Here is a 21,918-nt window from a genome sequence, read left to right as displayed (position 1 = left end):
CCACTCCCCACTCTGTTTCTGGTGAATCCTCTCACCCCCCACACCTCTGGCCTGTACCCCAGCTCTTGTATGCATAAATAAATAAATCTTAAAAAAAAAAAAGACTGACTAGAGAGAGAACAAGTATCATGATGATGAGAGGACATAATTATACATTCAATAGACATTAACAAAGGATATTATAACAATATTTGTAATGCATGAATAGTTCACTATCTGCAAAAGAAATTGAATCCATAATTTAAAGTCTTTCCATAAAGAAAATTCCAAGATTTGCTAATGGATGAATTTTGTCAAGTATTTAATTGAAAAACTAAACAACTGTATGCAAACTCTTTCTAAAAATGGAAAGTGAGAGAAACATTAACTCATTTTAACAATCCTGGTACGGAAATGATAAAAGTGTTAATCTAGCACCTGAGACCAACCCCAAGTTCTATGGGTCTTCTATATTCTGGGGTTCACCCTGTAAGTCACCCAGTCAAGAGGTAAGATAAAGGTGGGGGGAGAGCGTGAGAGATCCTGATTATAAACTTCAGTCTCCAAAGAAAACAGAGCTCCCTTCAGAAGCCCAAGTAGGGGTTATGGAGTAAAGTGGACAAATACCTGGATCTACTGAGATCTGCATGCAGTCAATCAAGTTAGCTGGGAGGATCTGGAGGAGGAACATGGCCCACCAATCCCAAATCCTTCCTGAGTAAGGGCAATTAAGGCAGCTCTTCAGCACCTGAAGGCCCAGGCAGTATGGTGGGAGAGCTACAGAGAAGAACTCGAGATGCCATGGAGGGATACAGACACCCAAAGTGAGATGACTTATCTTCAGGGATGGGGCCTGAAATGGCAGAACTACAGCCTCAGGGGCGAAAAACAGATGCAAGCCTGCAAATCGGTCCACATTTGGTTTATTGTTTCCTTCAGTTATGACCAGGGGAGCAAAGGCAGTATTTTCACTTCTCTGTGATATTTTCACTTCTCAGTAATATCCTTTGCCTTCTGAAAGAATTACTGGTTACTGTGGAAAAGAACAAAGACAGGCTCAAGATACTGATAACAGAAATAAATAAAATTACTCTGCAAAACATACAAAAAGCTGGTCAAACGAAAACATGGCAGAAAAATAAATTCTAGAGAGAATTTTTACAATTTTACTCATAAAATAATTTGTTTATATATAACTTTTCACTGTAATTTTCCATGATTTCTGGAGAACCATGATGTTTAATTAAAAGTATTTACAAATGAGAAACTCTAACATTTATTCCAAATACAATGAAATATTCATGAATACTACAAGTAAATGTATGCATGTTTTAAAATTTTAAATACATGTTAATTTTACTTTTTCTGTATCTTATAGCTAAGTATTTTTGGTTTTTTATTTTGTAAACAGTGTTTTTACATTTGGACATTTATAGGACTTAAGCATTATGCCTATAATGTCTGGTGGCCAGCATGCTCCTGGGGGCATGCTTGAGAGAAGAGTCATAGAGCAGGCTTGCAAGGCAAGATTCTGCTACTGAGTGAGCAGAACTCTTGCTATTTATTTGGTAATAGTGAACAAGCATGACTGATTATGTGACAATGGTAGGAGAAGAGAGTCCAGGGGGAACAAAGGGTATTCATCTTTATGGGAGCAGGGTCCAGGGGAGACAAAGGGTAATCAACTTTGTGGGAAAAAGGAAGGGTCTTGTTGGCCACGTATACAGGGAGAACAACTTCCAGTGCAGGTGCTTGATATAATTTCCACACTACTCCAAAACCACCTTGGACCCTGACCACACAATCAGCCAACAGTTACCTAGGCATCCCTGGCTACCTCATTATGTGGGCCATTGTCTCAAGGCAGTCATGCGGGGAGTGCCTTATCCAAATATTTTACACACATAGGTGCATAGAGAGGCCATCACACAGATGCAGAAGCCCTAGGTGGAAAAGAGGCCACAATGATGGATAAAGTGGCCCTGATTAAGAATTCATTTTATAGACTAATAGACAAGGCTTTAATTCCATTTTATCCACAAGAGGAAGTGCAAGGAAAAAACCCAGAGATCTTTACTAAACTGAAAAAAAAGATTAAGTATTTTAAACATTCATCAATAACAAGATTAGTAAAGATTAATTTATTACTTTTTATTGTCCTAGTCTACCAATTAATTTATCCAATAAATACATAACTATAGATTATGAATTTCATTTTAATTTTAAACACATATATATTATTACTATAAGATCCCAATTATATGTGGAATCTAAAAAAAGAAAACCTGAATTCATAGATAATAGAAAACAGATAGGTGATCAGACATATATTTAAGAAACACTCTCTAATGTACTTACCTGCTATCAGGTGTCTAAGTGCTCTCCTGTGATTTGGATCTAAATAAATAAGGTAATAAAACTTTTACTTTGATACAATATATCCAACAAACTAACACTTGTAAAAGCAATTTCCACCTCTTTCCCTTCAAAACTACAGTAAAAAAGAAATATCTGTCAAATTTTGAGTATATACTACTTATTAATAAAAGTAAGAATCAAATTCTGAGCTTCTTTTCCATTTTTATATCCACAGCTTTCTTATTTTGAATCCCCCATCAAAATAATGAGAAAAATAATAAATTGAAGACAATTTAAGAGGTTGACAAAAAAAAATAATATGACTAGTGAAAGACTTCAGTAAGAAAAGTGGTATAAATTTACCTTTCCTGTTCATTTCTTAACTCTGCTATTTTATATCTTCAAAACCTATGGTAGATTTTTTCCTCAGTACTTTCACCAGGAAACACACCTATTCAATATAGGTAGATCTCACCCAAACCAAAAAAGAGATATATATATATATCTAGACTGAGACTTCTGGAGAAATTTTTTTGGAGAAAAAAAGAAGTGTTGGTGGGAATGTGGACAGGTCCAGTCCCTCTGTAAAACAGAATGATGTTTTCTTAAAAATATGAATTGATCTATCACATGATCCAGACATTTTACTCCTAGGTATCTACCCAAAGAATGCAAGCACACTAATTTGAAGGGATCTATTTACCCTTAAGTTCATGGCAGCACTATTTACAACAGTCAAATTATGGGAACAACTAAGTGCCTGACAATTGATAAGTAAAAAACATGTGTTATAGATATACAATGCAATACTATTCAGCTATAGAAAAAAAAAGATGAAATTCTGTCATTTGCAACAACATGGATAGAATTGGGAGGGATTGAGCTAAGTGAAATAATTCAGAAGGAGAAAGACAAATACTCGAAAATATCTCTCATTTGTGTAATATAAAACACAAAATAAAGAAATAGACAGAAGTAAATGAAAACAAACCCTAGAAATCTGACTACAGATTTGAGCCTACCAGTGGCTAAGGCTGGATGGAGTTGGGGAATAAAGGAAGTGGCCCATTGAATATGGTGAAAGATTATGGATGCTTTGTGATAAGACTGGTGTCCTAAAGCACATCTAAAGAGGTATAAACTATTCTCCCCTAAATCATATACATTGTTGTAAACCAACACTCTCTCAATTAAAAAAAAAAAAAATTGACTCATACTAACAGTCAAATTAAATAACATAAGAAAAACTTTTAAAAGTATTATTTCCCTTTGTATATCCCATCATAAAAGATACATAAATGCCCTACTTATGAATTTGTTTCATAAAATAATTACATATCTTGTCTTACTAGATTTAACGTTTTTCCCCTATAGATCAGAAAAATGGTCAAGCAATAAAGTTAGTCAACTAATGAAAGAAAAACTAACTGAAAATTAATACTCATTCCTAGAATGGGAAATATGAATAAGTTTTGGTTTTGGTTCATACAGTATTAATTGTGTCTGCTCAAAAAATAAGCAATTATTAGCACTTTTTTATTTTTAACATATAACAATTTATAAGAAACTTCTTAAATAGAAGCATTACACTCCCAGACTTCAAACAATACTACAGAGCCATTATATTAAAAACAGCATGGTACCAGAATAAAAACAAACACACAGAACAATGGAATTGAATTAAAAACCCAGAAATAAAACCATATGTATATAGTCAACTAAGTTACAACAAAGGAGCAATGAATATACATTGAAACAAGAAAAGCCTCTTCATAATGGTGTTGGAAAAACTGGACAACAACATGCAAAAAAATGAAATGACTACTATCTTACATCATATTAAAAAAATCAAGTCAAAATTAATAAAAAAACTTGAAGACCCGATATCCTAAAATATATAAATGAAAACATAGGCAAAACTATCCATGATATAAACCTCAGAAACATCTTTGAGGATTCTTTTCCAGATGCTAGGCGAACATAACAAGCTGGGACTACATCAAACTAAAAAGCTTCTGTACAGCAAAAGAGACATAATCAAAACAAAAAAACAGCCTCCTGAATGGAAGAAAATATGTGCACACCATATAACAGATAAGGAACTGATAGCAAAGATTTACAAAGAGCTTATAGAACTCAACAAAAAGAAAGCAAACAACCCAGTCAAAACTGGCAAAAGAACTAAAGAAACACTTCTCCAAAGACGAAAGGCAAATGTCCAACAGGCATGTGAAAAAATGTCCAATATAACTAGTTATCAGGGAAATGCAAATCAAACAGTGAGATACCATCTCACCATCTCACTCCAGTAAGAATGGCCCACATCCAAAAACAAAAACAAAACAAAAAAACAAGCAAACAAAAACTGCTAGAGGGTGTGTGGAGATAAAGGAATCCCTCTTACACTGCTGGTGGCAATGTAAACTGGTTGAGCAACTATGGAATGCTGTGTGGAGGTTCCTCAGAACATTAAAAATGAATCCACCATATAATCCACCAATTCCACTCCTAAGAATTTACCCAAAGGACATAAAAACACTAACTTGAAAGGAAACCTGTACTCCTATGTTTATTGCAGCACTATTTATAACAGCCAACTTATGGAAACAATCCAAATGCCCCAAAATAGATGAATGGATCAAAAAGTGTGTTATATTTACACAATGGAATATCACTCAGTGATCAAAAAAGACAAACTCATGCTATTTGCAGCAACATGAATGATGCTGGAAGGGATTATGCTAAATGAAATTAGTCAGAAGGAAAAAGATAAATATTGGATGGTCTCACTTATATGTGGAATAGAGAGAAACCAAAAAAAGGTCAAGAAAAATTCAAAACTAGCAAGCTGACCATGGAACTGAGGCAATCAGCAAAGGAGGGCACAGGAGGAGGGACAAAACTGGGAGGGGAGGAACACAAGGGAATATGGCAATGGTTCACAGGTGATAAGGTGGCAGGAGAACTATGGGGACTACAGTGGTGTAAGGGGAAAAAATTAATTAATAAAAAATAAGTTAAGAAATATTTTTAAATTTAAAAATAAAAAATATATTAAAAATTAATCTAATTTTTTTAAAGAAACTCTTAAGTTGCTTACCTGCTGATGTCCATGTGAGTACTAAATTCTGACCTGGATCTAATGAAAATAAAAACAAAATTGTCTAAAAATTAATACTAAGAAATTTGCCTAGTTTAAGACTGAAGATCAGGCCATTTTATAAAGATTTATTTACTTATGCATGCAAGAACTAGAGTGTAGGACAGAGGTGTGGGAGGGGTGAGAGGATTCACCAGAAAGGTGAAGAAAATAGCACAAAAATTGAATGTACAGCTGAGACTGACAGTTATAAGTGGTTTTTCCTGTGTGAGTAAAAAAGTTGAGAGACAACAGAAGCAACATATGAACAACCAAAGAAAACCAGAATTATTTTCACTATAAGGGATACGGTTTTAATAACCCTGGCATGAAAAAAATTTGAGAGCACAGATATTTAGATGTCAGAGAGATCAAACAAAGCCATATAGTTTAGAAAAGGGATAACTATGGTCACTGGGAACACAAAAGGCAAATTGTCTCAGCCATTTGAATGGCTGAGATGCAGGACCCCAAGCCTGTACCATGTATAGGATCAGGACCTCAATTCTTCAGTTCCACTACCCAGAAATCTAAACCAGCAAGCACAGAAAATATTAAAATGTTCATGCCCCAGAAGTAAATTTGAAACATTTCCTTCTTTCTAACACATATATATATTCTATATTTTCCATACCTCAGAGCTTCCAGAATTATCATGAGGAAGAGCTTTATTGCCCTGAAGACAAATTTATAAGTCTAAATGACAAATTCTGTGAAAATGTCAACAGCCACAGCACAACAAAACAAAAAAATTCACTCATTAAGATAATAGATAATACAAAAACCTTTAATAGAAATATCTTACATCTTTACAGAGATCAAGGTGGGAATAAAACTTAAAAAAAAAAGACACCCATTAAGAGAATGGGTGATTTAGAAACCAATAGAAGGAAAATAATGCTAGACAGAGAGGTAAAAAAGTAAAGTACATGAACTTCCCAGTTAAGAAATGAGAATAAAATGAGAACACTCTCCTAATATAGTCATTTTAGGTAGAGAAGAATGGAGATGAGTCAATGATTGAAAAGATAATAACTGAATTTTTTTCCAGAATTAAATGATTGATGATCTCTAAAGATGTGATTAAACCCAGAACGAGATGAATAAAAACAAATTCTATCAAAATATCATATTGAAATAAAACAAAAATATTCATGATAATAAAGAAACCATTTTTTAAAAACACATTAATTGGAAAGGAATAAATAAATCAGACTGATAACTGAGGGTTTGTCAATGACAGTAAATGTTACTTTAAAACAACAGAATATTTTAAAAGATTTGTAGAAAGTGACTCTCAAATAAAAGTCTACAGCCATGTAAGCTAGCTTTCAAAAATGAAGGTAACTAAAGACATTTTTAGGTATTTAATACAAAATGCTTTTTTTTTAAATTTTTTAAATTTATTTATACAAGCACTGGGTACAGTCAGAAGCGCGGAAGGGCGAGAAAATCCACCAGAGTCAGAGTGGAGAACAGTACAGGCAGACTGACAAAATACACTGCTGAGGGGAGCAGTAGGCAAGACAGGAGAGGTCTGCGCACCATGTGGGACCCTCACAGGTGGCCAGGGATCAAACCGGCGCTGCAGAGGCTGCGGGCAGCTTCGCAGCCCAGCACTCAACCGCTGCGCCACCAGGAGAGGCACTACAAAATGCTTTTAACACTCAGAAACTATCTAAAACAAAAGGGTTATGCTTCAGGAAAAAGAAAATTGAAATAAAAACGGAAAAATGATTGAAGAATGAATAGTGAGCAAAGAAATTGATAAATATGTTGTTAAATTTAGGTAAGTATTCATTTAATATTAAAATGATAATAATAACAATAACTAATCAGAGTTACATACATTAACAAAACTCAGAAGAAGATTAAATGACAAAATGTAAGTAATTAATTACTGGAGTTTGCTGTTAAGCAGTGTTAAGGTCCTTCTATTGTTTTGGAAAATAAGTATTGAATTTAGAAAATTTAAAATTAATTAAAATAAAGTGATATTACTATAACTCACTGGAATTCATCCCATTTCTAAATTCTTTGACATCAATAGTCTGCCCCACAGATTTTTCACTACCTAAAGATTATTCCAAAGATAAAATATCTGAAAACTACAGTGGATGTTATATCAGTAATAGATAGCAGTAGTGTCAAGTGGCAATTTGTTAAAATTAAAATAAATATACTAAAAATATTTCCCTCATACATACCAAGTCAAAAGACTAGGTTGCTGAGTATACTTTAAATTATAGTACTCTAATTAAAATTTACATATGGCTGGTGATACCATTCCTAATTTAACAGAGTTGAATAATGACTCTAAGAAAGGTGATTATGTTAACATGGTTTTATGATGAGAGAAAATTATACGAAAAAGGTTGGAGGGAGCTAAGGGAGACAATGCCAGCCCCCAAAGAAGAGAGATGATGCCAGCCCCTGAAGAAGAGAGCGACACCAGCCTCTGAAGACAAGAGACAATGCCAACCCCTGAAGAAGATGATTCCAGCCTCCAAAGGGCAAGAAAGAAGGGAGGACTCTGTTCCTGGCCTCTGAAGAAGAAAGAAGAAAAGAAGCATCCAGCAGCCAACTTCCGAGAGGGAAGAGAAGCCCAAGATCTTTGTCAGAAACTGGGCCTCCAGTCCTGTCTCTGACATTGCCTGAAAGGAGCACCAAAGGCCCTAGGCCTGGTGTCTCAAAGAGCTGTTTGTTGTTGGTATAACCAAACAACTCTCGAAGAGGTATTAACACTGGGTGTCTCTGACACTGCCTCTGATAGACCAGTAATGACTATCACTACTGGCCATTGCTGTCCAACACTCTTGGTGACCAGTGGTGACCATCACTGGTGGTATCTGGGTGAGATAGTCTGCCACTTGTGGATATAGTAAGCTCTTTGTTTCCCCTGTTTGTAAAATAAACCCCATGGTTGCTCCTGGAGCATGGGGTCTCTTGCAATTGTGCACACAGGTGAGAACCCACAGAGAGTGACCTGTCCTCTTATCGGGCACTATCCTTTGTTAGACTATAGCCTATAGGTCCCTATTGTGTGGGTGCTGTATTGATATAGCCCTTGGTTTGAGTTTGGCCTTTTGGGGCTTTTTGGTGGCTCTCGGGTCTCAGAGCCCAGGTAAGTGGGTGGCCATTTCCATACTTCAATCCAGCCTCCTGCCTTGTTGCCTTGTAGCCTTGTATGCCCATATCAGAAGGGAGACATGTTGAGAGGAGTTGAAGTGCTCCCAGCAGGTCAGATCCCTGGTGAAAAATAAAACCAAGTAGAATGCACTCGGCATCACTCCTCTTTGTACCCCCTTGGGATTAGCACTGATCTTGTGAAGTGCATTGACAACATTCAGACTGTAAATACTCAGATCTGGAACTCCAGAGAGGAGGCATATTGATGATGCCACAAACATGAGCCAGCCCTCCCACCAAAAACCAAACCTCTGCAGGTCCCTCTCTCAAGCCCCTATTCAGCAGCAGCAAGGTCTCCGGCATATGGAAGCCTAGAAAGGCCAATCTGCTATAAGGTACAGTTATAGATACCTGAAAAAAAGGGGGGTAATTTAAAGTAGCAAAATGGGCAAAAAAGTACAATACATGACATCTTGAGACCGCAAGGTTATAGGTCATCACAAGGAGAGAACAATTTTCCAGAATCACACAACAAAAACATGAAAGATTGTATCTTCCTATAAATAGAGCTCAAAATTGCCATTATAAAGAAATTTAAAAAACGGAAGTAAACATAGAAAAGCTAATAAGAGAAACAAGAAACCTCACAAAAAAAAAATGAATGACCTGAGAAATAAAATTAATCAAGAAAAATGGAAATTAAATTTTTAAATAAGAAAATAGCAGAGATGCAGGATGTAAAGAAATGAATAGAAGAAATTTTAAAAATCTGAAGAAACCTATGGTAGAACAAACCAAATAAAAAATCAAATCAGTGACTTTGAAAATGATAATGTACAAAGCACCATATGGAAGATAAATACGAAGAAACACTTTGAGAATTATCCAACACCATCGGGAAAAGATATATAAGATTAAAGGAGGTTCCAAAAGGGTGTGAAAGAGAGAGAGAAAGAGAGAGAGAGAGAGAGAGGAAGAGAAAGGATTAGAAAATTTATTCCAATAAATAATAAAGGAGAACTGCCCGAACATGGGGAAGAATTAAATATAGTAATCCATGAAACTGAGTGAACAGCAGATAGACCTACACCAAGACATACAGTAGTGATATTTCCAAGAGTTCAAGGAAAATGAAAGAATAGTGAAGGAGGTTGGGGGCGGAAAGCATATAACTTACAAAGGTGCCCCATCAAGCCAGGACAGAATGCAGTAACATTCAGAATATTAAAGAAAACAACTGTCCACCAAGAAAACTATATCCTGCAAGACTTTCCTCCAGAAATGAGGGAGAAACAAAGGCCTTCCCATAAACAGAAGTTGGAGTTTTCAAACACTAGACAACCGCTATAAGAAAAATTGAAAGAAATTCTATTATTTATATTGAAAGGAAGAATGTCCACACAAAAACTGAATAAGGAAATAGATAAAACCACAGAATTTAAGTCAAAATGGCAGCAGTAAATTTTCATTTATCAACAATTACTCTCAGAAAAAATGGACTGAACTCATCTATCAAAAGGCACAGAGTGGCTGGTTATAGCAGAAAACAGAGCTCAACTTTCTTCTGTCCCCAGGAGACCCAAAGTTAGCACAAACACAAAGTAAATGGTTGGGAAACAATCTTGCAAGCAAAAGCAATCCTTCCCAAAAAGGCAGGAACACCATATCTGCTAAAACAAACTTTTACTTGAGAAAGGTAACAAGAGACAGGTATGGACATTTTATAAAGATAGTGAACAACACATAAGGAAGACATAAAATACACACACACTTAATGAAGGAGCATCAAAATATATAAGGCAAGCATTAGAAATCTGAAAACAGACATTGACAATAATACATACAACAGTTGTAGGTCACCACACAACTCTCATCAATTTAAGATCAAGCAGACAGTAAATCGACAAGAAAAAATATCTTTAAACAAGGAATTAGAACACATGGGATTAATATATATTTGTATGATACTCTACCCCCTTCTCATATGCACATGGAACATTCTCTAAGATGGACAATATGTTGGGTCACAAAACAGGTGTCAACATACTCATGAAGATATTGGTATCTTTCTGAATACAATGGTATCAAAATATAAAGCAACTCCAAAAAGAAAGGAGAGAAATCCTCTACTTTGTGGGACTGAACAACATACTACTTAATGAATATTAGGATAATGAAGAAAGCAAAAAAGAAATTAAAAGATGTCTGTAAATAAGTGAAAATGCAGGTACATCTACCAGAACATATGGGACACAGAAAAAGCAGCACTAAGTGGGCTATATATGGCAAAACAGGTCCACAGTAAGAAACAAGAAAGAGTTCTAATAAATAATCTAACCTTACATTTTAAGGAACTAGAAAAGTGGAAAAACAATCAAAACCAAAAGCCAGGAAGGAAATAAAATTTTAAAACAAGTATCATCAAAATAGTAATAATAAAGTCAATCCAAAAGATCAATGAAACCAAGTCTAGTTTTTTGAAAAAAATTTTAAAAATGGACAAACCTTTAGCAAAGTTCACAAAAAAGGAGAATATTCAAATAGAAGTAAAAGTAAGAAGTATCAATAAATATCTCAATAAATTAGATAACCTAAAAGAAACCAACAAGTTGTTATAAGTATACACCCTTGAGGGACACAATGAGGGAGAAATAGAAAACCAAAAAAGACTAATTAAAAGGAAATTGACAAAGATATTACAAAAAGTAAACTACAGACCAATATCCCTTATGAACGAAAATGCAAAAATCCTCAATAAAATATTAGCAAACCAAATTCAATAGTACATTAAAAAGTTCATACATCATGACCAAATGGGTTTATTCCAAGGATGTAAGGATGGTTCAGCAACCAAAAATTGATCAACATAATTCACAGTATCAACAAAAGGAAAAATAAAAACTTTATCAATAGATAGAGAGCAACATTTGAGAAGACTCAACATCCACTTATGATAAAAGCTGTCAAAAAATGATGACAAAAAGAAAAAACTTAAACATAATAAAGCTACATATGACAAAGCCACCACTAACATTGTATTAAATGGTAACTAAGTAAAAGCTTTTCCTCTAAGATCAGGTATAAGGCAAGGATGTCCACTTTCACTACTACTATTCAACTTTCACTACTATTGGCAGTTCTAGCTTGAGCATTTAAGCCAGAGAAAGATATTAAAAGAATCCAATGGGGAAAGAAGGAAAACATCACAATTTGCCAATATGATAATATATATGGGAAATCCTAAATATGCCATTAGACCCCGTTAGAAGCAATAATCAGTAGAGTAAATTGACAGTTTGCAACTTAAAGACAGTATATACAAACACAAACTAGACAAGAATGAAATCAACAAATCCCATTTACTATCAAATCACAATGTATAAAACACCAGAAATAATGTCAACAAAACAGGTGAAGGACGTGTACAAATGAAAACTCTAATGCACCATTAAAAAAAAAAAGAAGACATATAGCAAAGGAAAGATAATCCCTGTTCATGGATTGAAGAATCAGTATTGTTAAAATGGCCATCCTACACAAAGATATACAGATTCAATGCAATACCTATCAAAGTTTCAATGGCATTCTTCAAAGAAATAGAACATTAATGATGTTTATATGGAACCACAAAAGAGCCCCCAAAAAGAGGAGAAGCAATCTTGAAAAAAAATTAAAATGGAGGTATCACACTCCCAGACTTCAAAACTCTACTACAAAGCTATAGTAATCAAGAATACAAAAACAGACACTCACCCAAAGAAACAGAATTGAGAGCCTAAAAACAAACCCACACTTAAATGGCCAGTTAATCAATGACAAATGAGTCAAGATATACATTGTAGAAAGGAAAATCTCTTCAAAAAATGGAGTTGGAAAACTGGTCAGCCACATGAAAAGTATAGTAGAAAACTATATCTCACTATGTACAAAAATTAACTCAAAATGGATTAAAGAGTTGGATATAAGACCTAAAACTGTATAATACATAGAAGATAAGATAGGCAAAACATACCACAACATTGTCTCTACAGATGTCTTTAATGACTGACTCCAACAGCAAGGTGGATAAAGGGAAAAATAAATGATTGGAACTACATCAAACTAAAGGCTTCTGCATAGAAACTATCACTAAAAAAAAAGACTGAATAGGAGAAAATGTGCATATCATACACTTAACAAGTAGCTAACACCCAATATCTACAACAGAACAAGAATAAATTAACTAGTATATTAATTTTATTTAATTTCAAATGGGCATAAGAGTTAAATAGACACCTCTTCAATGAAGACATGCAGCTGTACCACCAGGCACATGAAAAAATGTTAATCATCAGTTAGCATCAAGAAATCAAACCACAATGAGATATCATCTCACAACTGCAATAATGGCCAAATAAAAAAGACCAGAAACAACTAAGGTTGATGAGGATTTGTACAAAAAAGTACTTTATGCACTATTGATGGGAATGTAGACTGTCTAGTCCCTTTGGAAAACAGTACAGAATTATCTTAAAATATTAAAAATAGACCTACCATAAAATTCAGCACTTCCACTTTTAGGTATCTACCCAAAGAATGTGAAAAGATTAATTCAAAGGAATATATACACTCATGTGTTAATTGCAGCACTACTCACAATAGCTAAGTTAGGGAGACAACCTAAGGACCCAACAACAGGTGAGTGCTTAAAGAAGATATGGCATATATACACAACAGAATGCTACTCTGCTACAAAAATAGATGAGATCTTGCCATTTGCAAAATAATGGATGGAATTGGTGGGAATTATGATAATAAAATAGGTTAGAAGGAGAAATATAAATACCAGATGATTTCATCTATGCAAGATAAAAATACAACACAAAGGAACAGATAAAACTAAACCAAGACAAACCCTAGAAATCTGACTTCACATTTGAGGCATATCAGAGATTGAGGCTAGGGTTGGGAAGCAAAGTGGGGAGGGAGCCCCATGGACTATGGTGAAAGTTTAGGTGTGCTTTGGTGGTGAACCTGGTGTGGGAACATACATCTAAAGAGGTGTGACCTATCTCCCCAAATCAAAAACAATGTTATAAACCAACAATACCTTACTAAAAAAATAAAGAAAAATACAATATTTAAAAAAGAAATACCTTCTTATTTACCTACCTGGTAATATCTGTTTGGTAGCTGCTTTCTGATCTGGACCTAGAATAGAATGAAAATAATGCTTTCAAGTTAATACTAAAAAAAAAAAAGGTGCCTCCATAGACTATTTAATAACTTAAATAAGCCCTTTATGGTGATTATCACTAAACACCATGAATGAAACATTTCAAAAGATTACTAAATTTGGGTACACAAATAAGTTACATGCATAGTTACACACATACCATGTCTATAAAAACTGTAAATTTTAAATCCACAACTGGGAGCAGAGCAAGAAAACAGGTTTTTTTCTCCGTATCACTTCCCAACACAATGTATATGCTTGATTTTGAATGTCTGATTTTGGCCTTCGGGTTCCAACCTAATATTTTACCCACTGATAAATTATTACAGGTCTGACTTGAAGAAAATTAGACATATTGGGAGAGTAATATGTCTCTCCTACCCCACATGTAGAGAAATGGTGAAAAAATGACACAAAATACTAACCAAAATTTGAAGGAAGACAGAAATATTTCCAATAATAGTTTGAATGAAAAAAAGGAAACTGAAAACACAAACGCTAAATAGGAACTACAGCTAATGACTCTAGAGGTGGGTCAGTTGAGTTGTAAACATAAGTTTGTAAGGAATTGAGACTTCCTACAAAGCTGGAAATGATCTCCTTCTTTAAGTCTGGAAGCCATAAAACTTCATACCACTCATGACATGGAAATAGTAAAAAATGCCAGCCCACTTGGTCTAGCAGAAGAAGGGGAAAAGCTTGGAGACCATGACACCTGTAGAAGCCTGAGACATCTGAGAGGTCCGGTCAGAGACAGGTGAGCAAACAGAACCTTATTGCAGGTGCACAGTGCTGGGTGCAAGCCCCTTTGTTGTGGCACTTCACTCCCCTTTCCCCTCCTGGAAACCAGCAGGACCATTTAACTGGTCACACCAACCAGCTGGAAGGACATCAGGGAGGAGTCTCATAGGGCTGGTCTCTACATCGGGGGCCTCTTGGCAACCCAAGCCTTCAGGTGGAAGGAGGCCTCAGGACCCCCAACACCCACCCAACTACCTCATGGGCCCAGAAAGAATGCTGATCCTTCCACAACCACAGCTGCAGTTCAATCTGCCCCTTTTGTGCTCATTTATTTATTTTTTTAAAAAGATCTTTGTATTTACTTTTTAATATTTTATTTTATATAATTCTTACATCATTTTTCATTTTTGCACAGTGTATGCATTTTCATTTTGGTTATATTCCCCATACAATTGCACCCCCCTTATTTTGACCCTAATCCTTCCTCTCCCCGTCCCCCTCTGTAGTGTGTCTCCCCCTCTGTAGTGTGTCGCTTGTTGATTTTAATTTTTTCTTTATTTTAGTTAGTCTTTTTCTGGTCCCTTATTAGGTTTTCTAAATTCCTGCTATGAGTGAAATGCCCATTGTGGTATATACACACAATGGAATATTACTCAGCAATCAAAAAAAGATAAACTCATGCAATTTGCAGCAACATGGATGGAGCCGGAAGGGATCATGCTCAGTGAAATATGCTCATTTATTTTTTAATCCTCCCTCAATACACTACAAGGGAGAGAGTAGGCCCTGGGAAGACCATCCTACTCAGCTCTACAGTGCTCCCCAGCAGAACTGACTAAAACAGCAATGGGAGCCACTGGGAGCCATCAGGGTTGTGAGAAGCAATTGTCCCTGCATCTGTTTGTGTGTCTATTCATTGGCCAGTTAGTTTTCTGTTGTTCCTTTCTCTCTCTCCTATTTCTGTTTCCTGATTCTTCCATCTTTCTCCTATCTCCCCTTTAACATTACCATCACTACTTTCTCTTCTCTTTCTGTTATAGTCCCTCTTCTTCCTCCTCCTCTTCCCTCTTCCCCTTATCGAGTCCTTTTCTTTCTTCTCTTACCTTCATTCCTTTCACATCTCTGCATCATCCTCCTCTTTCCTCTTATCCCTCTTTTCACTCCATATTCTCTTTCAATCCTGGTATTCTTCTGAGATGTGCCTAGAGAGACCTAGCAGTTCAACAGAGAAATACATCCCACCCAGCCTACAGGCACCTCCAGTGGACTTGGACTCAGCAAGTGTCTGGAGGTGTGGCGCTCTGCAGGAGACTCGACTACCACAGGCTGAAATGTTGAAGCTCATACTACGCAGAGAGGGCTGGAAAAGCAGGGACTCCTGGAGCAAATCACAGTTCAGAACAACACCTATAATAATAGAAGAGTGTCTGGATGTGCACCCAGATGGAACTGCAGGAACCCCCCAACTCCCAAGTCCAGTAGCCCCCAACATCCTGGGAAGAGTGACAGGAACTACCACCTGCCTACACCAAGGATACAGCTAAAAAGAGAGGAGGGGGAAACGACAAGAGCCTTACCTACACCTCTAGCCACCAGCCACAGTGGCTCAGACAATAGGCAGGCACATCCATGTCTCAGCAAGAGAAATAAGATGTCATGCCCACCAGCATCAGTGGTAGAGGGGCACTATGAACAGAACAAAGCCAAAGGCTAACAATGGGAAAAAAGAAAAACGCAAATGGTCAAGCAGACACTTCTGGGCACAATACACCACAGAAAGAACCTGATAATATGGACACGGAAGAATATCACCTAACAGATAAAGACTTCAAAAAGTCCATAATGAAAACAATTAAAGAGTTAAGAGAAAACACAGGAAGAAATAATAATATAATCAATGAACTCAGTAATGAGAAGGAATCCCTAAAGAAGAAAGTGAAAGAAGTGGAGGATATCCAGAAATTAGTGGAGGAACACAAGAATTCTGGAAAAACCACAAAAATAGAAGAAATGGAAGAATGAATCAGTACCTTTGAGGATACAGCATAAGAAGAACCCAAAAAGAAAAGGAAAGAAAAGTATAAAGAAAAAAGAATGAAGAACCACTTCAAGAACTTTCCAAAACTATGAGGAAAGGAAATACAATAGTCATAGGTATCCCAGAAGGTAGGGAGAGATACCAAGGAGCCAAAAAACTATTCAAGGAGATAATTGAAGAGAACTTCCCCAAAATGAACAGCACAATTAGGTCAATATAATTAGTTCTCCCCAAACCAAAATTGTTATAGATTTTTATAAATAGATTCTATCACAATTTCAGGAACATGCCAACTGATTTCTTTGTTTCTTTATTCAAGTAATACATGACTTTAACCCAAGTTGGGTCATTTTGAGGCACTATACAGCTTTGTTCTTTACTAATTATAACCATCTTATTTCTTATAGAGTTAATGATTTTCTTATACCTTGAAGGAGAGTACCAATAAACATTTGTTAAATGGATAAAAACCTAATTTACTAGAAACCAAAGCAGTACCTGTTAGTAGCCTGGATTTCAGTGCATTATTTTACAAATGTAGTTGTTGAAACAATATCTAAAAATTTACTATGAATTATTAATGCATTCTTAGTTATCAACATGTATCTTAAAACATCTTCTGATTTACTTACCTGCTGGTATATGTGTGACTGCTGCTTTCTGATCTGGATATTTTAAGAAATGGAAAAATAGTATATCGTTAGTCCTAAGAAATCTTGCCAACTGTATGAAGTAAAATCAGGCTATTTTATAAGCAGTATTATTTCTTTTAAAAGACTAGCTACAAATAAAGAAAACAATGCCCAAGGTCCCTGAACAATGCAAATAAACAGCATTCTTATATACATATTTACCTTATTCAGAGAGTGCAAATTTTAAATCCCACAGTGAGAAGAGGGTCAAGAAGGCACTTATTTTTCTTTTTCTTATATTTCTGAATACATAATATAGTTTTGATGATGAATGCCTGATTCTGATTTCCATACCCCAATTTTTAAATTATTATTCATATGCTACATTTTGTAAATTACAATCCACACTGACTTCTAGACAACCTGGCAGAGTGAGCTGACAGGACAATTTTCCCTTTCCATTCCTCACATAGATGAATGCTGAAAAAGATAGCACAAACATACTACACATAACTGAGTCAGAAAAAAATTTAAGGAAATGAGAGTTCAAATGGTAAATAGGAGCTAAAACTAACAACTGCAGGAGAATCCAAACCAGTGATAAACCTTTGGGGCTGGAGATTTAATAGCCCTTCCTTAGAAAGAGTTGAGGTTGAGATTTCTCTGCAGGTTAGAAAACTAAATGAGCAACTTAACCAAATGTGGGAGCCACAAAGGGTCATACTACCTATTACATGGGAATAATAAAAATTCTGACCATTGGGTTAAGAATACAGCGTTGAGGGCCTCCCCGGTGGCGCAGCGGTTGAGCGCTGGGTTGCGAAGCTGCCCGCGGCCTCTGCAGCGCCAGTTCGATCCCCGGCTGCTCCCCGGCCACCGGAGGAGGGTCCCGCATGGCACGCAGACCTCTCCTGCCGCCCGCTGCTCCCCTCAGCAGTGTACTTCGGTCCTTCTGCCTGCTCTGCTCCCCGCTCTGGCTCTGGTGAATTCTCTCACCCTCCCGCGCTTCTGACTATACCCAGTGCATGTATAAACAAAAACAAAAAAAAACAAAACAAATAAATATAAAAAAAAAAAAAAAAAAAAAAAAAAAATACAGCGTTGAAATGAAGATACCTAAATGGGGGAGGGGGGAAATGCATCACTGAGACAAGGAGGAATTCCAAGCTTCCAAAAATTACAGTCAGGATCTCAGTTCACACTCCTATAAATTCCTAGACATCATGCAAAGCAATTGTTTTAAATATTTTTTCTTTAAGAAAAATAAAACAACATACATACATTCTCATGGAAAATCATAGACACCCATGGGCAGAGTCTATGATTACAAACCACTAAAAGCCACAACAAAAGAACAAATTCAAAGAACAAGAAATAAGATGATATTTTAAAAGAACTTTTAATATAACAATATTTAGAATCTCCAAAGATTTTCACAAGAGTAGAATTCATAAATCTATAAGAAAGACTGAAGAAGAATTGGTGAAATGGGGCCTCCCCGGTGGCGCAGCGGTTGAGCGCTGGGTTGCGAAGCAGCCGGCAGCCTCTGTAGCGCCGGTTCAATACCCGGCTGCTCCCCGGGCCACCGGAGGAGGGTCCCACATGGCGCGCAGACCTCTCCTGCCGCCCGCTGCTCCCCTCAGCAGTGTACTTCGGTCCTTCTGCCTGCTCTGCTCCCCGCTCTGGCTCTGGTGAATTCTCTCACCCTCCCGCGCTTCTGACTGTACCCAGTGCTTGTATAAATAAATAAAAATAAATAAATAAATAAATAAATCTTAAAAAAAAAAAAAGAATTGGTGAAATGAGGAAATCACAAAGAATGAGAGATACACAGGTTACTTTGAAAGTGCAACTGACACAAAAAATAAATCAACCAACAGACAAGGAAAAAAAGTAAGTATAAAGATAATTTAAAACAACATAATCAAAAAGTTTGTTAAAAAGAAACAAAGAGGGCCTCGGTGGCGCAGCAGTTACGCGCTGGGCTGTGAAGCTGCCCACAGCCTCTGCAGCACCGGTTCGATCCCCGGCCACCGGCGAGGGTCCCACTTGGCACAGCAGACCCCTCCTGCCGCCCGCTGCTCCCCTCAGCAGTGTATTTTGCCATTCTGTCTGTTCTCCCCGCTCCGGCTCTGGTGAATTCTCTCACCCTCCCGCGCTTCTGACTGTACCCAGTGCTTGTATAAATAAATAAATCTTTTTTTAAAAAAAAAAGCATACTATATTATAATTGGAGCACCATTTTTTTTTTTTTTTTTTTTTTTTTGTGGGACCCTCGCCGGTGGCCGGGGATTGAACTGGCGCTACAGAGGCTGCGGGCAGCCTCGCAACCCAGCGCTCAACCACTGCACCACCAGGGGAGGCTCTCTATATTTTTTTTAAATATTGCCATCCTCACTGAGCATAATCCCTTCCAGCCCCATCCATGTTGCTGCGAACGGCATTGGTTTATCTTTTTTGATTGCTGAGTAACATTCCATTGTGTATATATACCACATCTTGATCCAGTCATCTATTTTTGGGCATTTGGGCATCTTTTGTTTCCAAAGCTTATCTATTATAAATAGTAAACACAGAGGTGCAGGTGTCCTTTTGAATTAATGTTTCTGTGTCCTTTGGGTAGATATCTAGGAGTGGAATTGCTTGATCATACAGAAGCTCAATTTTTAGCAGACTGAGGAACCTCCACACAGTTTTCCATAGTGGCTGGACTAGTGTGCATTCCCACCAGTAGTATAGGAATGAGAGTTCCTTTTTCTCCACATCTTCGCCAACATTTCTTGTTTCCTGTTTTTTTAATGTGTCATTCTCACTGGTATAAAGTGGCACCTCATTGTGGTTTTGATTTGCATTTCCCTGATTACAAGTGATGCTGAACATTTTTTCATAAACCTGTTAGCCACTTGCATTTCTTCTTTGGGAAAGTGTCTGTTTAGCTCTTCTGCCCATTTTTTGACTGGTGGTTTACTTTGTTTTTGTTGAGTCTCATTAGCTCTTTGTAGATCTTTGTGAACAGTCCATTGTCATTAGTATTGTGTGCAAAAATTTTCTCCCAATCAGTTGGGTGTCTCCTTATTTTGGTTAATGTCTCTTTTGCTGTACAGAAGATCTTTAATTTGATGTAGTCCCAGTTGTTTATCTTTTCCTTCACTTTTTTTGCTTTAAGTGATGTGTCTTAAAAGATGTTATTGAGATGTATATCATGTAGTTTTTTGCCTATATTTTCTTTTATATATTTTATGATTTCAGGTCTTATGTCTAATTCTTTAATCCACTTTGAGTTGGTTTTTGTGCATAGCCTGAGGTAGTGGTCTTGCTTCATTCTTATGCATGTAACAGTCCAATTTTCCCAGCACCATTTATTGAAATAAGACAGAAAGAAAAAGAAAAATATCGGATGGTTTCAATTATAGGAGGAATGAAGAAGAACCAAATAAAAGATCAGGGAAAAAAAAGTATCTATAATAAAGTAAAAATCAAAATCAACAGGCCACTATAGATCAGAGACATTCCGTAGGGGAGGAGGAAAGAGAAGGAACAGGACAGAATGGGAAGAGCACAAGGGACTATTGTGATGGTGCATGGGTGAAATGGTGGTGGGAATTTCATGGGGAAATCATACATTGTACAAATATGAAAAATGATGTAATAAATATATTTTTAAAGATTTATTTATTTATGCATACATGAACTGGGGTACAGACCAGAAGTGTGGGGGGTGAGAGGATTCACCAAAGACAGAGTAGGGAACAGAACAGGCAGATCGACTGAAATACAATTCTGAGGGGAGCAGCGGGCGAGTCAGGAGAGGTCTGCTGCACCATGTGGGTAGCTCCCTGGCTGGGGATCAAACTCATGTTGCAGTGGCTGTGGAGCTTCATAGGTTGCGTCTCAACCCCTTGCGCCATCAGGGAGGCCCCAATGTAATAAATATATTTTAAAAATTACGATCCTCACTGGTTCCAACATTTAAGAGTCTAAATCATAACACCAAGGTTTTCCGATTATGGAAAATTATTTTTACAGCAACAAAAATAAATCATATAATTGGAAACTACAGACCACAGTTTACTTATGATTTAAACAAGAATTCATACCAAAAATTTCTACTTTTTTGAATTGACTGCTACCTCAAAAACTGTAGATATAAATGTGTGGATGAAATGATACATAAGGGGGGAATTTTTAACTTTAAAAGCATATGATAGAAAATAAGAAAGCTTGAAATTAATAAGCACAGCATTTGACTCAGGAAAGCTAGAATTAAAACAGAACTAAGGTAAAAAAAAAAAAAAAAAAAAAAAAAAAAAGCAGAAAGGAGGAAAAGAGCAAAACTTAGCAATAACAATACAAAAGAAATGTAACCAAAATAAGCTATATTTTCTAAACTACTAATAAAATAAACTCCTGAGAAGACTGCTCATAAAAAATAAAAACCACATTACAAATTAGAATTAGAAGATGAAAATTATATATAAGGAATTATATATATAAGATCATTGTAGATATGGCACATGGATGTAGCCAAGTAGAACTATATAATATACAACAACTTCCAGTGCAGTACTAGTTCTCAGCAGGAAGGGAGATAACACTAGAAGGGGAATATAACTGTAAATACAAAAGTATTTATTTCCAAGAATGGCACATATTAAAAAAACTAGCAACAACAAATGTTGGCCAGGTT

At 36.3% G+C, this 21,918-nt stretch overlaps 1 protein-coding gene across 3 annotated transcripts in view; it reads right to left on the bottom strand.

The window, feature by feature from the left end:
* Positions 1 to 870: 870 nt before the first annotated feature.
* The window catches only part of ADAM32 (ADAM metallopeptidase domain 32), a 106,304-nt gene continuing 85,256 nt past the window's right edge, over positions 871 to 21,918 (bottom strand). For 2 of the 3 annotated variants that reach the window (XM_037526101.1, XM_054700900.1), the window contains 5 exons: positions 17,232 to 17,264; positions 13,757 to 13,795; positions 5,438 to 5,476; positions 2,338 to 2,376; positions 871 to 1,012 (listed from right to left, as the gene is read on the bottom strand). In XM_037526101.1, coding sequence (XP_037381998.1) covers positions 2,352 to 2,376; positions 5,438 to 5,476; positions 13,757 to 13,795; positions 17,232 to 17,264 — 136 coding nt within the window. In that variant the 3' untranslated portion in view covers positions 871 to 1,012; positions 2,338 to 2,351. The remainder of the gene's footprint in view (positions 1,013 to 2,337; positions 2,377 to 5,437; positions 5,477 to 13,756; positions 13,796 to 17,231; positions 17,265 to 21,918) is intronic. The other variant, XM_037526102.1, reaches the window with a different exon arrangement.

The sequence above is a fragment of the Talpa occidentalis genome, unplaced genomic scaffold (genome assembly GCF_014898055.3).
Source record: "Talpa occidentalis isolate TD23 unplaced genomic scaffold, MPIMG_talOcc4v2.1 talOcc4.4, whole genome shotgun sequence".
NCBI lineage: Eukaryota > Metazoa > Chordata > Mammalia > Eulipotyphla > Talpidae > Talpa > Talpa occidentalis.
Note: the sequence above shows the minus strand (reverse complement) of the source record. Positions and strands in the feature narration are given on the sequence as shown.